General features: G+C 38.2%; 1 protein-coding gene across 1 annotated transcript; it reads right to left on the reverse strand.

Moving 5' to 3' along the window:
- Positions 1-1635: 1635 nt before the first annotated feature.
- LOC145784221 (beta-1,4-galactosyltransferase 4-like) lies at positions 1636-15372 on the reverse strand. The gene is made up of 3 exons (XM_082596001.1): positions 14532-15372; positions 12323-12435; positions 1636-8115 (listed from the first exon to the last, which is right to left on the reverse strand). Exons 1-3 carry the CDS (start codon positions 15327-15329, stop codon positions 7785-7787), a joined length of 1242 nt encoding a protein of 413 aa, XP_082452127.1. The 5' UTR covers positions 15330-15372; the 3' UTR covers positions 1636-7784.
- Between the last annotated feature and the right edge of the window lie 2935 nt (positions 15373-18307).

Below are 18307 nucleotides of genomic sequence, written 5' to 3' on the forward strand. Positions count from 1 at the left end.
CTGTTTAGAAGCATATCAAACCATTTGATGCGGAAACATACAATTTTTCACAAAATTTCGGGGGATGGGGCCCCCCATAAATCCGCGCCTGCCTACGCCCTACAGAGTAGGCTAGCCAATGTTTAAAAATATAGCTGAATGCATCCAAACATTAATAAAACGTTATTCAACATGTAGGCCTAAAACAAAGTCATTGAAACGTTTTAAAAGTATTTAGAACATTTTTTTTGGCGGGAGGTAGCATAAAATTTTGGTTATGGGCAAATTGTTCGTAAGCAATTGTTCGTAAAACAATTGTTCGTAAAATGAAATCCGTAAAACAATTCTTCATAAAGCATTTCTTCGTATAGCCTACATCAAATTTTAAATGCATGCACGAAAAAATGCTTTAGGAAGAATTGTTTTACGAAGAATTAATTTTACGAACAATTGCTTACGAACAATTTGTCGGACACCAAAATTTTAGGGGAGCTTGCTCTCCCAAGCCTCTATGTGGTTGCGCCCTTGCAAAACAATTAAGTTAGGAGAGAAAATTCAGCAAGCGTTAATGTCGAGTTGCTACGCTGCACCTGTAAAACTGTAACGCAGTAGTTCTCAAATTTGTAGACACTTTGTTCTACAAATTTTGCATTTTAAAACATGAACCTTGAAATAGATTGCCTAGTTTATAGTGGTCTATCTTGCTGTAAAGGGAAAGCTGTGTGAATTGCGGAGAACATATTAAGTTGAACAAGTTCTTTCACGTTTACAGTTTAGTGAAAAGGCAATGAAGAAGCTACCACTGCTCATAGACACCATATCAGACCTGGGTAGCCGGATATGTTAAAAAATATAAATGCCGCGCTTCTTAATATTGTAGGCTACGCATAAGTGTGTGGCAGTAGGCTTACATACATTAAGAAGCACAACCAGGGCTGTTGAGAGGATACTTTGAGCGCAAAATCAATATATTTACAAGAAAAACGCACTGTGTCCAAAGAATACGGCGTGGTTTCTTCGTTCCGGGCCCGAATCCAAAAGTACACCTTGTAAAAGCTACTGGTTATGACAACTCAGTTAAACTTTATTCGTCAATTATAACAGTGCAACACTTGGCCTGGTGCCTCCTAAAAACTGAAAAAATGCAATTTTCTCTGTTTTCTTCCTTGTTTGTTTTACTGAAAATCAGTGGAAAATTTTAAACGAATGATCAAAAACCTTAAATAATGCTACATTCCTAAAACATGTCCTTATTAAGCGACGTAGGCTACAGTTAGCAAACAGAAAATATGAGTGAAATCTTTTCCGTCCGAACTGTTCCCACCTGGTCTTAATTACTAAAGGTTGCTCAAAATCTTGCCAAAAAAAATCCTTAAACCTCTGGCACTTAACTAGTTGTCAATAAAAATAATTTTAGATTTTCAAGTAAAGTTGTAAATGCGAACCAACTTTACCTCCCATCAGTGCCACAGTAGTCTACTGGTTGTAATTCAATGAAAGGAAACTTGTTTTAATTTTCTGAAACCAGTATAACGGCATCTCAGTTTTTCTGTATAGGCAAAGTTGAATGACGAAACGTTAAAGCTGAATAATATACACCCACGCTACTTCCTTTGGATGCAAAAAGCTTTGCTACTCGGAGTGCTCAATGAAAGCTTTACTTTCCTGTGGGCCATCTGCTGCACATTTGTGCAGCAGTGAATGCACAATTGCACAAGCAGTTAAATCTCCAAACCTAACAACTAAGCAAGAGCCCAGATAGACAAATTGGTCCTTTTTAGTTTGACCCAACGTCGGCAGATTTAAAGGGTCGATTTTGCTAGCGGTATATAGATATCAAAAGGAAACACATCACACCTTTGTTTCGAGTTACTACAGATCATGTTTTAATTTAAGTAATGAACAGTCCAAGCAGTGATCACAGTGATAGAATCATCACATGAATAGAGCTGGGTTGTAAATACAATAAACGAGAATGACGAATTCAACACATGCAATAAATCAACGAAAAAATGCTCCGAAATTGGCCGAAAGATCACTGGTAACTAACTTAGTGATTAGCTTTTACGAGTTGTGAGTTGATTTGGAAAAGAGTCATACGAAATAAAAGCACTATCCAGTACCGATCCAGGGCAACTTTACGTTGCAAATTGTGTGCCACAGTCGTTGAAATAACATAATTAAATGTTTACTTTTATATTGTAATCAGTATCTATAATATTTCCCGCTCGGAAAAACAACTTTCGAACAACCTTGTTTTAAAAATGAAATAGAGGTTGTCACAAAATTAGAGTGTTTCGTTTTGTTGTAGTTGCGGGTAGGGGATACATGCGTAAAAGTGAAGTTTCGAAAAAAAAAACGAACTGAAAGAAAAAAAAACAAAACATGTACGTGCGTACAATTTACAACGACTTATAACCTAACAAATTTTTAAGACCTGTTACCACGCTAACCAACCAATTGCAAAAGTCCTTCATTTCTTCTTAAAAAAAAACACATCTGGACTGTGTGTTGTGTGTTAATTAAGCCTTTTTGTTGTAGCTTGAAGCAGCATCACAGCACCCAAGGTGTGGCAAACTGTTCTGCTCGTTAGCTCGGGTTGAGAAGTCCGGGTTGAGTGAGTGAAGCTCGGGTTGAGTGAGTGAAGTCCGTACAAGATGATGAGCAAAACAAAAGGTGAACAGCACTTGAAACAAGCGACTAAATTTAGACAAGGAAAGACCAGATCGAGATGCTAGACTTGGTAATTAGCCGCACACTCGCCAGACGTAACAGCTTGAAGAAACAAGCTGTTGAAAAAGATTTTTTACGTTAAGTGTTTCAAAACTTACAGTGATGCTATACAAAAGGCTAATTTTGTTAACTGGACAAGTGAAGACTTTATGGAAACGACATTTAAAGTTTTTTTCTTAAACCCAGACAAGTTCTTCTCAACAACAGTATGACTAATGTGTTTCAAATGTGATGCAAGTAGCAGATTCGCACTGCAGCTGTGATGTTGGCAAAAAAAATCATAATTTCTATGTTCACGAAAATGACCAGAAATGAAACTTTTAGAAACAAAGTTGACATTTAATGTTACCGAATGTTAAAGTAATGTTAAAATATTCATAATCAACAAGTAATCGCAGTTGGTGAAACAAAGCCGAGTTAAAAACTTAAAGACAAGTTTCATAAACACGAAAAGCGTCCATATTGTACAAGAGTTATTAGAGTTTCCAAATTAACGCCCATAGAGTTTCCAAAAAAAGGGATCATTTTTAAAGTTAACTAAACTGTGATTGATTATACCGTAGAAGGGCAAGCATTGCATCGACAATGGTAGACCTTGCAATCCTAATCTGGGATTGATGTTTGAGTTCTTGCGTGAATGACGGGAAAACTTAACCTTTAAGTAAATGAACTGTTTGACGTTTGACGTTGAACTGTTTGACGTTTGACGCTTGACGTTGAACTGTTTGACGTTTGACGCTTGACGTTGAACTGTTTGACGTTTGACGCTTGCGCTAAAAGTGAAACACGAAGTTGATGAAACGTGGATCTTGCCATCCTTGATGCGATGTACGTTTCTGTTATGAGTTAGTGAATAATGAATACGGTCAACTTGACTTTGATAAGCACTTAGAACGTGTTGTCTTTCAACGGAAACCGTTAAATGAGTTGTTTGGCAGCCCTGATAACTTTTGGAGCGTTCTCCATGGCTTTCACGAAAAGGCCACGAATGTCTTGAATTTTACGTGCGATGAACTTTTGATACAGGAAACGCAGCATGCATGTAAAAAGTGAACTAAAGTCAGAAAATGTATCAGCAGGTTGCAAAAAAAAATAGTTTCACGCGAAACAAGGTGAATATCACCTCTTCACCATGCCTTTGCACCTGTTTAGCGGTGTAGGGGAGACTCAGGTAAGTTGGCCCAATAGGCAAGTTGGCCCACTCTAAATAATTTTATAACTACAATAGTTATTGTTATGTTTCGTACGCATACTGAGAAAGTGCTGTTGAAACTACCTTATCACCAGGTTGGGAGGCTCTAGCAAGCAGTATAAACATGTGAGCACGATTTTTGTATGAAAAATTATGATTTTTAAAATTTTTGGATTTTAGAATTTTTTAGATGTCGAGTGAGTTTTTTCTTACTGTATAAGAAAGGTTATTATTTAGTGAGTGCAGCGCTAGAGTGGTCATTAAGGCTCTCTTTGACGGTGAAACCGTTGTTAGAAGCTCGATAGTTTGACATAAATTATAGTTTTTACAATATGGTTGCCATGCAGGGAAGTTGGCCCATATCGTGGGTGGGTACGTTGGCCACCATGACCAACTTGCCTTCATGAGGGATTATATAGAATGATAATAATTAATACGATGACATATTTTTGCAAGATTAAAGTAGCCTATCATCAAGTATCCAAAGTAAGTAAATCGCGGTTTTAGGCCGGACATCGGCTTTAAACGATCAATAACAATAATACACTTTTTAACATCGTTTTTATGCCAAAAATTGCGACAACTTATTCCTAACCCATATGGTATTGGTAATAATAAAATAATGGTAAGTAATCAAAACAACCAATCGCGGAAATGTGTATCAACCACTTCTCAAGCGACGGTCTAAAACGTACCTCGTGTCGGAGATAGGCTACATTAAAAAATGTTCCGATATTGGTATCCATGCAAAAATTGAGTTTGTAGCCTATTGCAAACAAGGTCCTGCCTATCAGTATCGTTAAGGTGACCAAATCGTTAGGAATAAAGGCATGCCGTTCCAACTACATGATGTTTGATACAACTTTTGTTATTTTCGAAAGCTTAATTGGTGTAGGCTACTCATGTAAAAAAAGTTTACTGATGTTAAATACAGCATTATAGCCTAATACCATATTTATAATATAATAAATTATACTATAAACCATACATGAATGCATACAATCTATGTATGCCTCTATAAAACCAAGAAATAATTAGAAAGAAAATAAAATTGGGGAGAAAGAGAACTTTTCCACTGTTTAAGATACCGTACATGGACATGTTGCCCACGCGGCCAACTTACCTTCCATGGTGGGCCAAATTACCCGCACAGGAAGGCAAGATGGTCCATTTTATTTTTTTCGGAAAACTTGAAAATTTATATACCTAAGAATGTTTGTTTGATGCAAGAATATGTCCACTTCTAAAGTGATAAATTCTCTATTCTTCAATAGCATTCGCTTTAACATATGTTGTGTTATTAGCTCACAAATTCAATCTTTTATTTTGCTGGGCCAACTTAACCGAGTCTCCCCTACCGTGTACTAAAAGCTGGTACAAATCATCGGGTGTTGACTGGAACCCAACGGCAAGTAACCAAGACTTTCCCAAAAAGCGTTGTCATAACATATCATAGCACGAGTCATAAATAAGTTTTGCATTTGAGCGTTGCTTTCAAACCTACTAATGTGAAAAATAACGTCTAAAGCGCAAAAAAGTAACATTTGCGATCTTTCAACAATGTTGCAATACATTTCTTGTCGATTGTCAAGTCGTGAGGAAAATTTGGATTACCAAGCAGCAAAATGGAAAACGGTGCAATTGCATGAGCAACCCAGACAGCAAAATCCGTCATTTTTACATCGATTCAACGTCTGCAGACGTTAAATTAATGTAAAAATGACGGAATTTGCTGTCTTGCAACATAAGTTGACGCGGTAACAAACATACTTCCAGTCTTCCATCAATCCAACCGGTTTAACATATTACCCAACCATCGAATCAGGTTCTTTTTACATTAATTCAACGTCTGCAGATGTTGATTTAATGTAAAGGATTGTTTCCATTGCCGAGTGGGACTTGTAAACTTCCCCAGACAACAAAATCCATGATTTACACATTGATTCAACGTCTGCTGTCTGGGCCGTTGTTGTCTGAAGGTTGTGTGGTTACTTTGAAGAAATCACGTTTGTAATATTTCAATTTGTTTTGAACTGAACGCATGAAAAGGCATTCCCCACAGGTATGCAACAAATGCAACATTTTGTTTTGCAAACACAAATGTCAGGTAACCATCGAACAGCATAGAACACTCCGCAACATGACGTCACCGATGGTTGATACAAAAAAAGATAAATTTTTAACTACGAAAAGCACGCAATATCCCAGACCACAACATCTGTTATTTTTACAAGGATTCAACGTCTGCAGACGTTAAATCAATGTAAAAAACGACGGATTTTGTCGTCTGGGATACACCAAACAGTTCAAAAGTGGATACAAGTGTGTCATGCATGCAATAAGACGCACATCATCGGTGATATACGTCATCACAAAATAAGGTGAACGATGACGTACATCGTACGCTTTGCTCAAGTGTGAGCGAATGGCACACACCGTCACAGCAGGTACTTCAGTGCAATGCGAGGCATAAAGCAACCATGTATTGAACTTTAACGATAACAAAACTTTCATGTGTGTTAGAGAACGTAGCGATTTGAAAACAAAGCATCTTCCCAGACAGCAAAATCAAATTTGCTAAGACAATTTTGCTGTCTGGGTTCTTGGCAGCCAACTCCGCAAGAGGTACTGTAAGTCAGTCAGCAACAGTAGCCGTTTCACACCGATTCACAGGGAAAAATTAACAAAGACTGGTGAGGATCTATCAGGATTTGGTAAATATCGGCTGTTGATGCCGGTTTCCTGCAAAGGGTAAGCCACCGGTGCGAACGTGCTATTGGGAGAAAAACTTATATCTGTTTATCCACGGAGAAGCCACAGCGCGGTTGCGAAACAAAAACATACATAGAGCTATGGTAGAGAGTATCTTGTTGTACCATAGGCATACGAAGATATCCCTGATACGAAGCCGAACAACCTCATCCACATGTAACATATTTATTTGAGTTTGGTTTTTTGTTTTTGTTTTCTGTAAATGTTGCTATAATAAACATAAATAAATGTTGAATCTGATTACGTTACTCGGCGTCGTATGCCTATCGTAAAAACACACATACTGGTACAACGAACAGGATAATAACAAAACGTCAGATGTTAGAGGGTAGGATAAGTGTTTAATTTACTATTGAGGAAAGGTGATAATCATAAAATATCTACATCAATTAAACAACTCAACATAACCCGGCTAGGAGACTTCGACCTTTTTGTATTGAAGTCAACGTCTGCTTACGTTAAGTCAAAGGGACAAGGATAAGTTTTGCTACCCAGCCAGCAAAATCCGTCATTTTGACATTGATTCATCGTTTGCAGACGTATTCTGCAGACATTGAATCAATGTAAAAATGACGGATTTTGCTGTCTGGATAGTTGGAAAAAGCACTCAGTCCACTTGATCTTAGCTAATTATTATGCATGGGCCGAAACATACTCTTGCAACATTTGAAAACCTTAAATTTCTGTGGTGTAATATTTCAAAGTTTTTTCAGATTTAAAAACATTGACTTGAGGTGAAATGCGTTCTTTGTGAAGTACTTGAGCATATGAAGTAGAATTGAACAGCAACAATGCCACCTTATTTTCACCAAATGCTTTGGGGAGTGTTGAAATGACGAAAAACTATGCAGTACAAATGCAAAGGACATATCTTTGGTTGCAAAATGAAAAGAAACCCTTGGATGAGATATTCACATGCTTTCTCTAGATACCTAGATTTGTCTATGCAATAAAAGCATCGACGCGTGCAATATCATGGATACAAAATTACAAAAAAATGTAATAGCCAAATTTAAATTTTGTTAATTATTTCACAACAAACAAGAGTTAAAAAAAGCAACAAAAAATGGAAACACTGAACGCAAAGCGGCAACCGTACATAACATTATCAAGGAATTCTCCTCGGACACATGACCACATGGATGAGTCTCGACTTGAAGCACGTGCAACACGTCAGTGTGAGCATCAGCACGAGAAGTGACAGGCTAATAATGATATCAACGCCAGTTCCAAAAGTTGCGACGTTGGGCTTGAGCGGTGGTTTACCTACGTTGGCTGTGATATTGGTGTAGAGAGGGGTGGTAGATTTGTGCACCACTTGGTAGTTGAGATTGTTTAGTCCATCTCGTCTCTGGCGCTCTGCGGCACCGACTAGCAATGTGTAACGGTAAGGATTCACTCTGTTGTTCTTGTCTGAGGGATGGTACACCATCCGGTATCTAAAATGGATATTAAAATGTGGTTGACATTTTGGTCGAGCAAGCACTTACAACAGCAAGACTTAAATATAGTTACAGTAGCAATTGTGCATTGCTGTCGATGTCAATCTGCAACACAATATACTTCATGTGTTTGCAATGACACATTTTCATGTCAGGATACTAGTCAACGTTGGAGGAATCAACCTACGTCGGTTACAAAAAGTAATGGGTTAATTATGGCACTTGAGCAATAGGATAAAACATAATCTTGTGCAAACGTGATGTCTTATGATTGCACGCAGTGGGACGTAGCGTAGGTTTGGCTTGATTAAAATAAACAACCTATTGCTCTAAAAAGATAGAAATGACGAGGATATGAATTGTCCGTGTGGCAGCCTCCGCATTGCGGGTGTCATAAGGTTTTAAAACGATCAAATTACGATAGGAAACGTTAGATTTCATCAGGTTTGCGTAACAAAGCTTTGTTTTCAGAAACGGTTTCGTTGAGCTGGTGAAGAGAAACCAAATTAAAAAATGAAAGACAGCGCTAGTTGAAAGCGCTGTAAACTGGCTAACCTAGGAATGCTTGTGAACAGTATTTGAGTATGCAAACACTACCTTCCATTCATTCTTTCAAGCAACAAAGCGCCCATTACAAAGCAAACAACATTGGGTTTGGTCGGGACAGTATTACAGCAATGACTAATGGCAATCCAGCAACTGTAGTACTTGTTGCTTGCATATTATTTCCTTCAAAAGTTGTACAAAAAATTTATATGGTTTTTCACAGTATGTATCGACCAAGTTGATGATAGCACATGTCACACACAGTAGATGCACACTGCAATACAATCATGTGCCTCTGGAAAATCTAAAGTATGAGAACATGTGGGAGAGCTGGACACTGTTGGCATAAGTGGCAAGAATGGATCGTCTATGCACTACCGGCAGCCTAGGTTCGCTGCGTAACATTTCAAAGCAAAAGAAAATATTGAATCAGTACCGAAATTCGGAAAGTGATGCAGTATAACGTGTTCTTTATGTGAGGAAAGGAGTGGGACTAATACAATGCTTTCAAGCGGCTGCAAAATCCATTCTCTACCTGGGTCTGCTACTATTCGGTGAGTCCGATTCGGTGAGTTCCTAACCTCTAACCCCTAACCCTAAAACGGCAATGATAATTAGGCTACGGTACTCAATAATTAAAAAAAAAAATTTGAAAAAATCACCGAATAGAGATCGGACTCACAGAAACGGGCCATTCCGCTCTACCTACCACCATCATTCCATCATAAATCTTTGCATTGCTTGTAGGTAGCATACCACATAATGAAAAATAATTTGCATCAAATGGCCACATAGTGCAAGGACCATGAATACAATTGAATATGGGACTTCATGCTTTGATATCTGCTGCTGCACCACACTGATATAATATCACTGCCACACAAAGCACTACCCCAGCTGGCAAAACTGTTTCTTTTTATTATTAAATATAGATTAAACATATGCAGGCATTGAATCAATGTTAAAAAACTAATGAAAGGAGCTGATATAATATCACTAACAAAACAACAGAATCAATAAGCTCGGTTTAAGCCATCATGACTTATTCCAAAGTTCCTCATGTATATTGAGGCATAAATAGCTAGCTCATCTAATATTGACTAATTTCCAGGCTCCATGCAAATGATGAAGCCGAACTTGAAAAAAAACAAATGTTTTATCAGAAAATCACAGCTCGGTGCTTAAAGCTATGTAAAAACAAACTGGTTTTGGTGGGGCAAGTAGTACATGAACGAGCAGTTCAGTCAGAGAAACCATATGAGTATCTAGTCATTGAATGTGAAACATTTGAAACAGACATTTAGTGTGCCAGAACTGCGAATGTGATCTTTCAATGAAGTATACGTCACTTTGTTCATAATAACAGTTTGAATGGTTGCGAAACAACATTTTAGCCGTTATGGCAATTTTGTCACATATTACCGACCTCACACGCAACAAGTAGGCTCAATAATAATGCAACGACACAAAGCGTTCTTGCGTAAAGTCGAAATCAATTAATTGTGATGAAAACCAAGGAGCAAATTTTCAATAGTTTAACGCAGATCTTCTATCGAGTCTTCTAAACTTGGTCGATACCTTAAACGCAGACAATCAGCAGGCATGCTTGCTATCTGTGATCGTGAGCACATTTTCACTAACAAAATCAGCATAAAAATTTACTTCACCTGAAATAAATAATGGCCTTACGTCAAAATAGTGCGCCGATAAAGTGAAATCGAGCGTGAACTCGAGTTAGCTCAACTACTATAAAGCAATTGATCTTAGACATATGAATTGAATGACGTTGTAAGTGATGATGTCACGTGGTAGTTTTCAGGCTTTTTAAGGTTTGTTTGGGAGTTTTGTTAATAACTAAGGTACGCTGAAGTTCGGATTGAAGATTTCGAAGCGTATGAGCTTTTGAGTTGGTCGCGTTCGAAAAAGATACAGCAAAAGACCAAATACAACAAGCTTTAAATGCATTGAATAGCGGTATTTTATACGGTCACTTTGAAAGGGCAATTTTACGACGTAGACAACATCAATAAAGCATTTTACGAGACTAAAGTGTTGTTGCGTGCCAACCACGTATATCTAATGCTTTCAGAAAACAACTTTTCATCAATGCTTGTGAAGCCGTCTATTGAGCTAGAAGTACCAAACAACAAGTTGAATGCAGTTATATATATACCAGCCCTTCACAATCCTCACATATGTACTCAGGATGGGGTCCCATATGAGCTTCTCTCTATGTGATATCACAGTCGCTAGCACAGTAATATACAATATAAGACATTGCGTTGCTATTCGAAATATATTATGTATATAAGTGTTGTTATAAACTCGTGTGAAGCATAAGTTTATTTTAAATTGCATATCTATACTCAGATATTTTCGTTTGTGTGGGCACTACCAAGCTACCAAAAGAGGCAGCTTAGAATAAGATTTGTCGGCTTTCACACGATATTTTGTGATGAATATCGAGTGCTGAGTATTCATGAAGTAAAACTATTGCTAAAGTCCAGGCTATTCCTACTACAATAGAGAAAAGTTCAGGCAAAGAAACAAAACCTCTTGCACAGTCTCTAAACACATTGAAAAAGCTTCCTGTGCTCGCCATGGTAGCGCCATGGACTTCTAAATGGTAGCATCTGGACTGGAAACTCAGTGGGCAACATGAGGCCAAACAGTTGGTACAACAGTTGGCCAACAGTGGGCCAACAGCCAAGTAACTAACCATGTTGGCCCACTGTTGGCCAACTGTTGTACCAACTGTTTGGCCTCATGTTGCCCACTGAGTTTCCAGTCCAGATGCTACTATTTAGAAGTCCATGGTAGCGCAGTACACTGTAGGAAGAGACTTGAGGTGTGTAATGTTGCAGCTGTGCAAAACAAGACTGGTAACTTAGTTAGTTAGTGCAGGGTTTTACGTTTTCTGTTCCTCGTATTGCGAAGGAAGGACGTCAGTTAATTTCGATCTGACTTACAAAATTAGTCCGAAAACTTACATGTCTAGTAGTGAACTTTAAAAAAGATTTTCAGTCGTTAATGACTGCGCCCAAGTTTTGCTTTGCAATTTCTATGACGTTTTTTGACGTAATAACCGAAGTTCATCTTGCTGCTTTCGCACTCAACGGTCTAGTTTTGTGACAAGGCAGTACGCTATTCACCAGCAGTCACAAGTGCATGGATTAAGGCGCTTTTCAAGGTAAGTAGCCTAACGTGCGAGAAAATATTTGATCTAAAAATAAGCTCTTTCAAAGCGCCGTTAAACTGTAAACAACGACCGAATGAATAACACATGACCAATATATCGAGCAACTTCGAAAAAACCATCGCACTGCTGCAGTCTATGGTTTCGATTTTCAAAGTATTACTTTTACATACTCATTGCTACTGTACGTACATGTACTGTACTGCATTACACAGTGACTGCAGCACATAGGCCAGAATTTGGCATACAACTATTCTTCTCCATAATTGGGTAAAGGTTAGGCGAAAAAACGCACACAGAAAGATCAGGCTTCCTTTTATTCGAGCCAAACCTATACAGAAAAAAAACCGTCATTTTACATTGAATCAACGTCTGCAGACGTTAAATTAATGTAAAAATGAAGGAATTTGCTGTATGGAAAAGTACAAAAAAAACAACGACAATAGTGTTTAATAAGCTTACTTTGCCACGTCATAATTTGCTCTCTCGAGTCCAAGACAGCTGTGGAGAATTCGAACATACATGTCGTCATCTTCAGCTCCCCAACCCCAGTACTCGTTGGAATAACCATTGACCTAAAACACAAGATACAATTCGAAATACACACCACATTCATTTCCCCTTCCTTCTCTTTCAAATATTTTAACGTCATTTTGAGAACCTTTCCAAAGGCGTTCGTTGAAAAATTTTGGAAGTGAATTTGACAAGTCATGGAACGGTTGAAGCAAGTGTGAAAGGTGTCGTCACAAACAGACACGGCCCATCCTTGAGATATTGAACAAATAATCTATCTCGGAAATTAAATTGAACTGCCATTGCATCAGCACAAGAGACCGACACAGTTTGCTGCGGTTATCAATTGATCAAGCGCAGGAAACATTATTTGAACTTTTTGAAACTTATGGCTTAAGTTTGACGAAAAACAGCTTCTAGACCAAAGAAAACTTTATGAAAACTTTATTGTAAATGTCTTTGGGTCTGTTTCCAGGTCAGTTTCTGAATCACCGCCAGTACTTCAAAACGGATTTAATATAATTCGATTGTACAATTCAAGTAGGCTAGCTAGCCCATACACTGAAATTTTGTGAAAGGTTGGATGTGCTATACAACGGAAGAATGAAGCCCAAAAAAGCAGAGTTTAGCGTTATTCTAATAGTATGAATGCTATTTTTAGTGCTGATCCTGTGACAATGCTAAATCCTGTGGCGTAGCTTGGTTTCTATGTCCACAGACGTTGTATCAATGCAAAAAGGGAGAATTTCGCAAGCCGGGAAGTCAGAATATGTGTGAGATCAATGTAGTAAGCAGCACATAACATGTGAAAGAGATTTTTCAAAAAGCTAAACAGACGGTATTATCAGTTATCACAAATGCTAACTAAAACTCTAGTAGCCAATTGAGGATATTTTCTGGAAATAACAAAATCAGATTACCTCAACACAATCATGGCAATACATACACAAACTAACATTAGAATAACTTTCTTAATTAGTGTAATTGCGTAGGGAAAGAATATTGGTTCCAGGGCAACGCTTGTAACAATCAGTGTGTAGTGCTGTGGTTATTTGAGAAGACACAGCATGTTTCAAATAGTTCGCTTAGCAACGACGTGTTGTTGATACGAGGGGAAAAAAACAAAAGAAAAACTTAAGAAAACGTAGTATGCTCCTCTCTCATTTCAATTCTAATCCGGGAACAATAGACACAAAACCCATTTTATTTCGTCACAGCGCCTACGAGGTCCATCTATTGTCGCAATTCGCTCCAATGTCAGAACCGGCAAAGGCGAAAACAGCGCCGCCGAACAATACATTTGGTAACCATGACGACATAAGACAAGACGGTCAGTGAATGAATTTTTGCTCTAAAGGCTTTTGGGTGTGCCTGAATAGCGAGCAGCAACAGCGCTCATGCAAAGTTTACTCAATAAATAAATAAAAATATTCCCAGTCTTTCAAGTAGCCTTTCTGTTTAAGCTGACAGTCACACATAGCCGACTACTGCACCGATCCAGTTCTGGTATAACCGTAGATCACGTATAACCATGTTTTCAAACTTAACTTTCAAAGGCAGAAAACTGTTTGCAAGAGTGCTATCAAAATGATGAGAAAAACGTGTGGTATGTTCAGGAAACTTAACTACAGCTAAAAAAGGTAAATTCTCTGCGTTTTTACCACATCACACATCATTGAGCTCACACTCACACTCGCAACTGATGAATTTAGTCAAGTTTATATTTCAACGTCCGCAAACGTTGTGAATACTGTAGACTTTGTTCGCCATATCAGATTAGTTGGAATTCAATGCGTATCGTTGGGTTGGCCGGTGATGCAGAAAAGTCGCCGACATGCAAGATCACCCAAGCATGCCTGTTATGTGGTCAACGCCCCAGCCAGACTGTTTCAGCCAACCGGTAGATTTCGGTTTCAAGCGTACAAATTTTACAGAAATCAGTTCAATTCTCTACAAGGGCAAGATTTTTAACCAAACTACCAGAAATACTTAGCCTTTCCAAAGCTCTCCAGAAACATACTACGGAGGTATATACTTGAAATTCATTACCGGTAGCTGGAAAAAAGTTAACCTCGGCCTACTTTGACATAAAAATTACTAACGCAAGGACCAAAAAGAACCTTGCTACAAATTGTAACACATAAAACATGATAAATACCTGAGCAAATTGGCGTTTTGTCATCGCAATCACACCGCCAAAGAGAGCATCATAAGGAAGTTGGTAGTCCCACTTGTCAATCCCGACTGAGAGATGGCGTGGAACGTCTGAGCATCGATAGAGATTTCGATCATCCTCCGCTAAAAGGTCGACGTCATGAAATATAAAGCAATCATAGTCGCCTTCATTTAGCGCTTCCATGTAGCCGATATTGAGTAGCTTGGCTTTGTTAAAGGTTTCTGTTCCGGACTGTTGTACGACAAAAATGCCATAATCGGCTTGTTGTCGACGCATTACTGGATGAATAGTTTTGAGAAATTGCCGTAAGTGACGTTCTCTGTTTCTATGTGGAACTATAATTGCGACCCTGTTTCTAGCAACGCATCCAGCAGGCTTGTACCGGCCGCCTTCATTCACCCACGTATAGTTAGAAACAAGATCATGAAAGTTTACATCTTCGCCTTCACTGCCCAAGTCCAATTTTCCAACGAGCTTAGGAGGAGTCTCGGGACACAGAGGCAGAGGTGAAGACCCATCAATGAGGAGTGGTTGAGGTTGGTGAACCTTCAAACCACTTTGACTCTCCAGGTCTTGACAGTTCGTTTCAAGGCCGCGTATCCAGTTTAATTTAATGTTCAAATGTAAAGATATGACCAAGATGACGTCATGTATACGGAAGTACACTATTATAAGTTCGATGATGCAGAGGATGAAGAAAAAAGTCAGCCATCTTGGACGCAGGCCGTAATTTGTCCTCCTTGTCTTTAAGCCTTTACCGTATGAACGCCGAAGTGACATCTAGTTCTGTGTCACACATGCACCTACTTCGCCTACGTCCTGCTGTTTCACCTGAAAAAATTGAACCATTTAATAAACATCACAGTTTAATCCTTGCGGGACAAACATATGCAATATGCATCTTAAGCGTAAGGCCTGTATTGATTAAAACTGCATTAAGATACGCTGACGCCATCACTCTTGTAGGCCTACTCTTTGAACGCCTTTCTTCAGGAAGTCGTCGTGATATTTCACTGTACTACATTATTTATTGCTTATCATAGGAAGTTACGCTTGAGGAGTTTTAAAGTCCATAGATCGGCGCAAGCAAATTGAATCATGAACCAAAACGCGACAACTAGATTTGGATTAGACCAATAGTGAAAGGGTGGATGGTAAGTTAAAAATCGTTCAAAACCTATATGGTTTGAACGACAAGATCTTAATGGCAATACGATTGCAATGCACAATGAGCGATTTCTGACACTTTCATCCAACTTGGCTTGCTGTCAGCTAATCTACTCTAAGGAAATCTGTAGCATTTTTTCTGTAAAAGCGTTTAGCAAGTCAAGCTCAACCTAGCTGTTCTATCCATATTGAGACAAAACTGAAAAACTTTTACACTTTCCTTTTAAGACGTTGTTTCAACCTATTTGTTTTTAGTAGTTTCACTGACTTTCATTCATCAAACCAATAAAGTTTCATCTTCTTTGAAGGTTGGGGTCAACGATAAAATGCATTTATGCCATTTCACTGCATTAAAGATGACTGCGACTTATCAAAGCGTCCCACACACACTACACAACTGAAATAATTCACAGCCGGCACAACAACGAGTAAAGAAGTCACAAAGGTACACGGTTGCCTTTTTCTTTCGCTTTATGCTTTGGAAGGTGATACAACGAAAAGAAGAGAAATCCATTGAAGAGCGAAACTCGATACAAGGAAATCATGATCATTTGAATTGATTTATTTCTTTTGTATATATCTTGGCAAAAAAGCAAAACCACAGTAACAATGGAAAGTATTTGAGAAATGTAACCCTCAGTCTTTCCATGTCCATTCATCAGATTAAAAAACTTGCCTCAACACAGCTGAGTATCAGTAAACGCACAAAATAGGTACCTCTTAGTGATACGAAATAAAAACAAATAATGCACTGTATACTGTAACCGGATCTGATGATTTTATTATTACTGCCGCGAATTTACATCTTTATCTTGCTTGTAAATACTAGTATTTGCAAAATAATAGTATCTTTTGACAGTCATTGCTAGCCTGCTAGGTCAACTACTCTAACACGAAAATATGAGCGGCATAATACAGTACTTCCATACTAAAATGGCTGTATTGGGTTCTCTACTCTAGTCTAATGAATCGTTTCAAAACATGTCTCTTAGTATGTGAAACGTTTCCATGGCTTGGCGCTTTACTTGCGTACTATAAGTCTGCCAGAACTGCGTACCCAAGTTTGCGTTCCCAACATCATATCGCCCTTTATGTAAGGCGCAATATGGCAATCGCGGTTTCCCACTCGCTGCTGGAATTGTTCACAAATTTGCATAAAGGAAGCTAAGATTTATACGACGAGCATAGTTTGCACTGTGAATGTGGCGCTAAAATGCTGTCATTACTATTGTTATTTATTTATACATCCAAAATATTTAATACCTAATAATCAATTTCACGACAATAATATCTTCAACTAGTAACATGTAAAGCATTGTTAAAATCAAGAAGAAAAAGAAAACATACGTGATTGGTGACAAGATAGATTCTGGCTACCGCTCAGACAAACTCTACAAAGAGTAATGGTAAGAAGATCTTGCAAACTTTATATTCACTATTGTGTACTGTGTAGAATAACCCATGGCGGGCTACTATCCGAACAACAGATCAGTCCTTTTTACATTAATATTGCAGATGTTAATCCAACGTAAAAAATGACTGACTACGTAACATATTTTAAGCGAGCGGTCTAAGACAGAGGAAGTGGTGATACTGAGAGCAAATAAATGTTTTTGGCAGCTACATCGGCCATGCGTGTACTATAATCTTATGTTTGCTGATGATATTTGTTGTTTTGCTCCAAGTCTGAAAAGTTTTCAAGCCATTTTGTCAGCTTGCTCTGAATATGCCAACTCTCACGATTTAATGTTTAAGGCATCAAAGACACACTGCATTTGCTTCTGCAACAAACGCAATGAACTTGCAGTATGATTCCGTAGTGACCCTTCAAGGTAAACACGTTGGGTTTGTGCAGTCAATTAAATATCTTGGTGTGCTCAACTGCTCATATTGATAACATGTGTCACGATAGTGATGTAAAAAGACAAATCAGAGCTTTGTATTGTACTGTACAGTGTACACGCAAGGAAGGGTGCCACAAAGGGTCTTGTGAAAATGACCAATGATACGTTAGTTGGATTTTCTTCAGTTTGCATAAGTAGAGGAATGTTGTAGTGTTTGTAACCTGTTAAAATACGGTTGCCACTTTCCAATTATTATTGCAAAATGAAACTTCTGTCATAAAATCGCGATACGTCCTTGTTTTTGGAGCAAACTTTGTCATTTGCTGTTAAATGAACAAACAAGTGACAAATTTTTAACCTCAAACAGACGTTAAAAAATGTTGCTGAACAAGAATGCTAGTGCATCAAGGAGACAGAGTGTTTTACGTACTTGATATCACTATGAGTTAATAACTTTTATAACGAGAACGTTTTTACGTTCAACATCATAAAAGCAGACCACTTTGCCCAATAAAAATAAAGTTGTTATACCAACAGCACATTCAATCACTAACTGACAGAATAATAATAATGTATTTCACACCAGTTGAGTGCAAAATAGCGTCAATAAAAAGTCTCCATAATTGGCGATTTTCAGCCAACTGTCGCAGTTTTTCCAGCCATGCTTTGTGAGAGATCGAACTCTTCGTATAAATGCTTCTGCTGGTCTTCCTTGATTTCGTTTGCTTTTAACCAGTTTTGCGGTGC

This window comes from Aplidium turbinatum, chromosome 15 (genome assembly GCF_918807975.1).
Source record: "Aplidium turbinatum chromosome 15, kaAplTurb1.1, whole genome shotgun sequence".
NCBI lineage: Eukaryota > Metazoa > Chordata > Ascidiacea > Aplousobranchia > Polyclinidae > Aplidium > Aplidium turbinatum.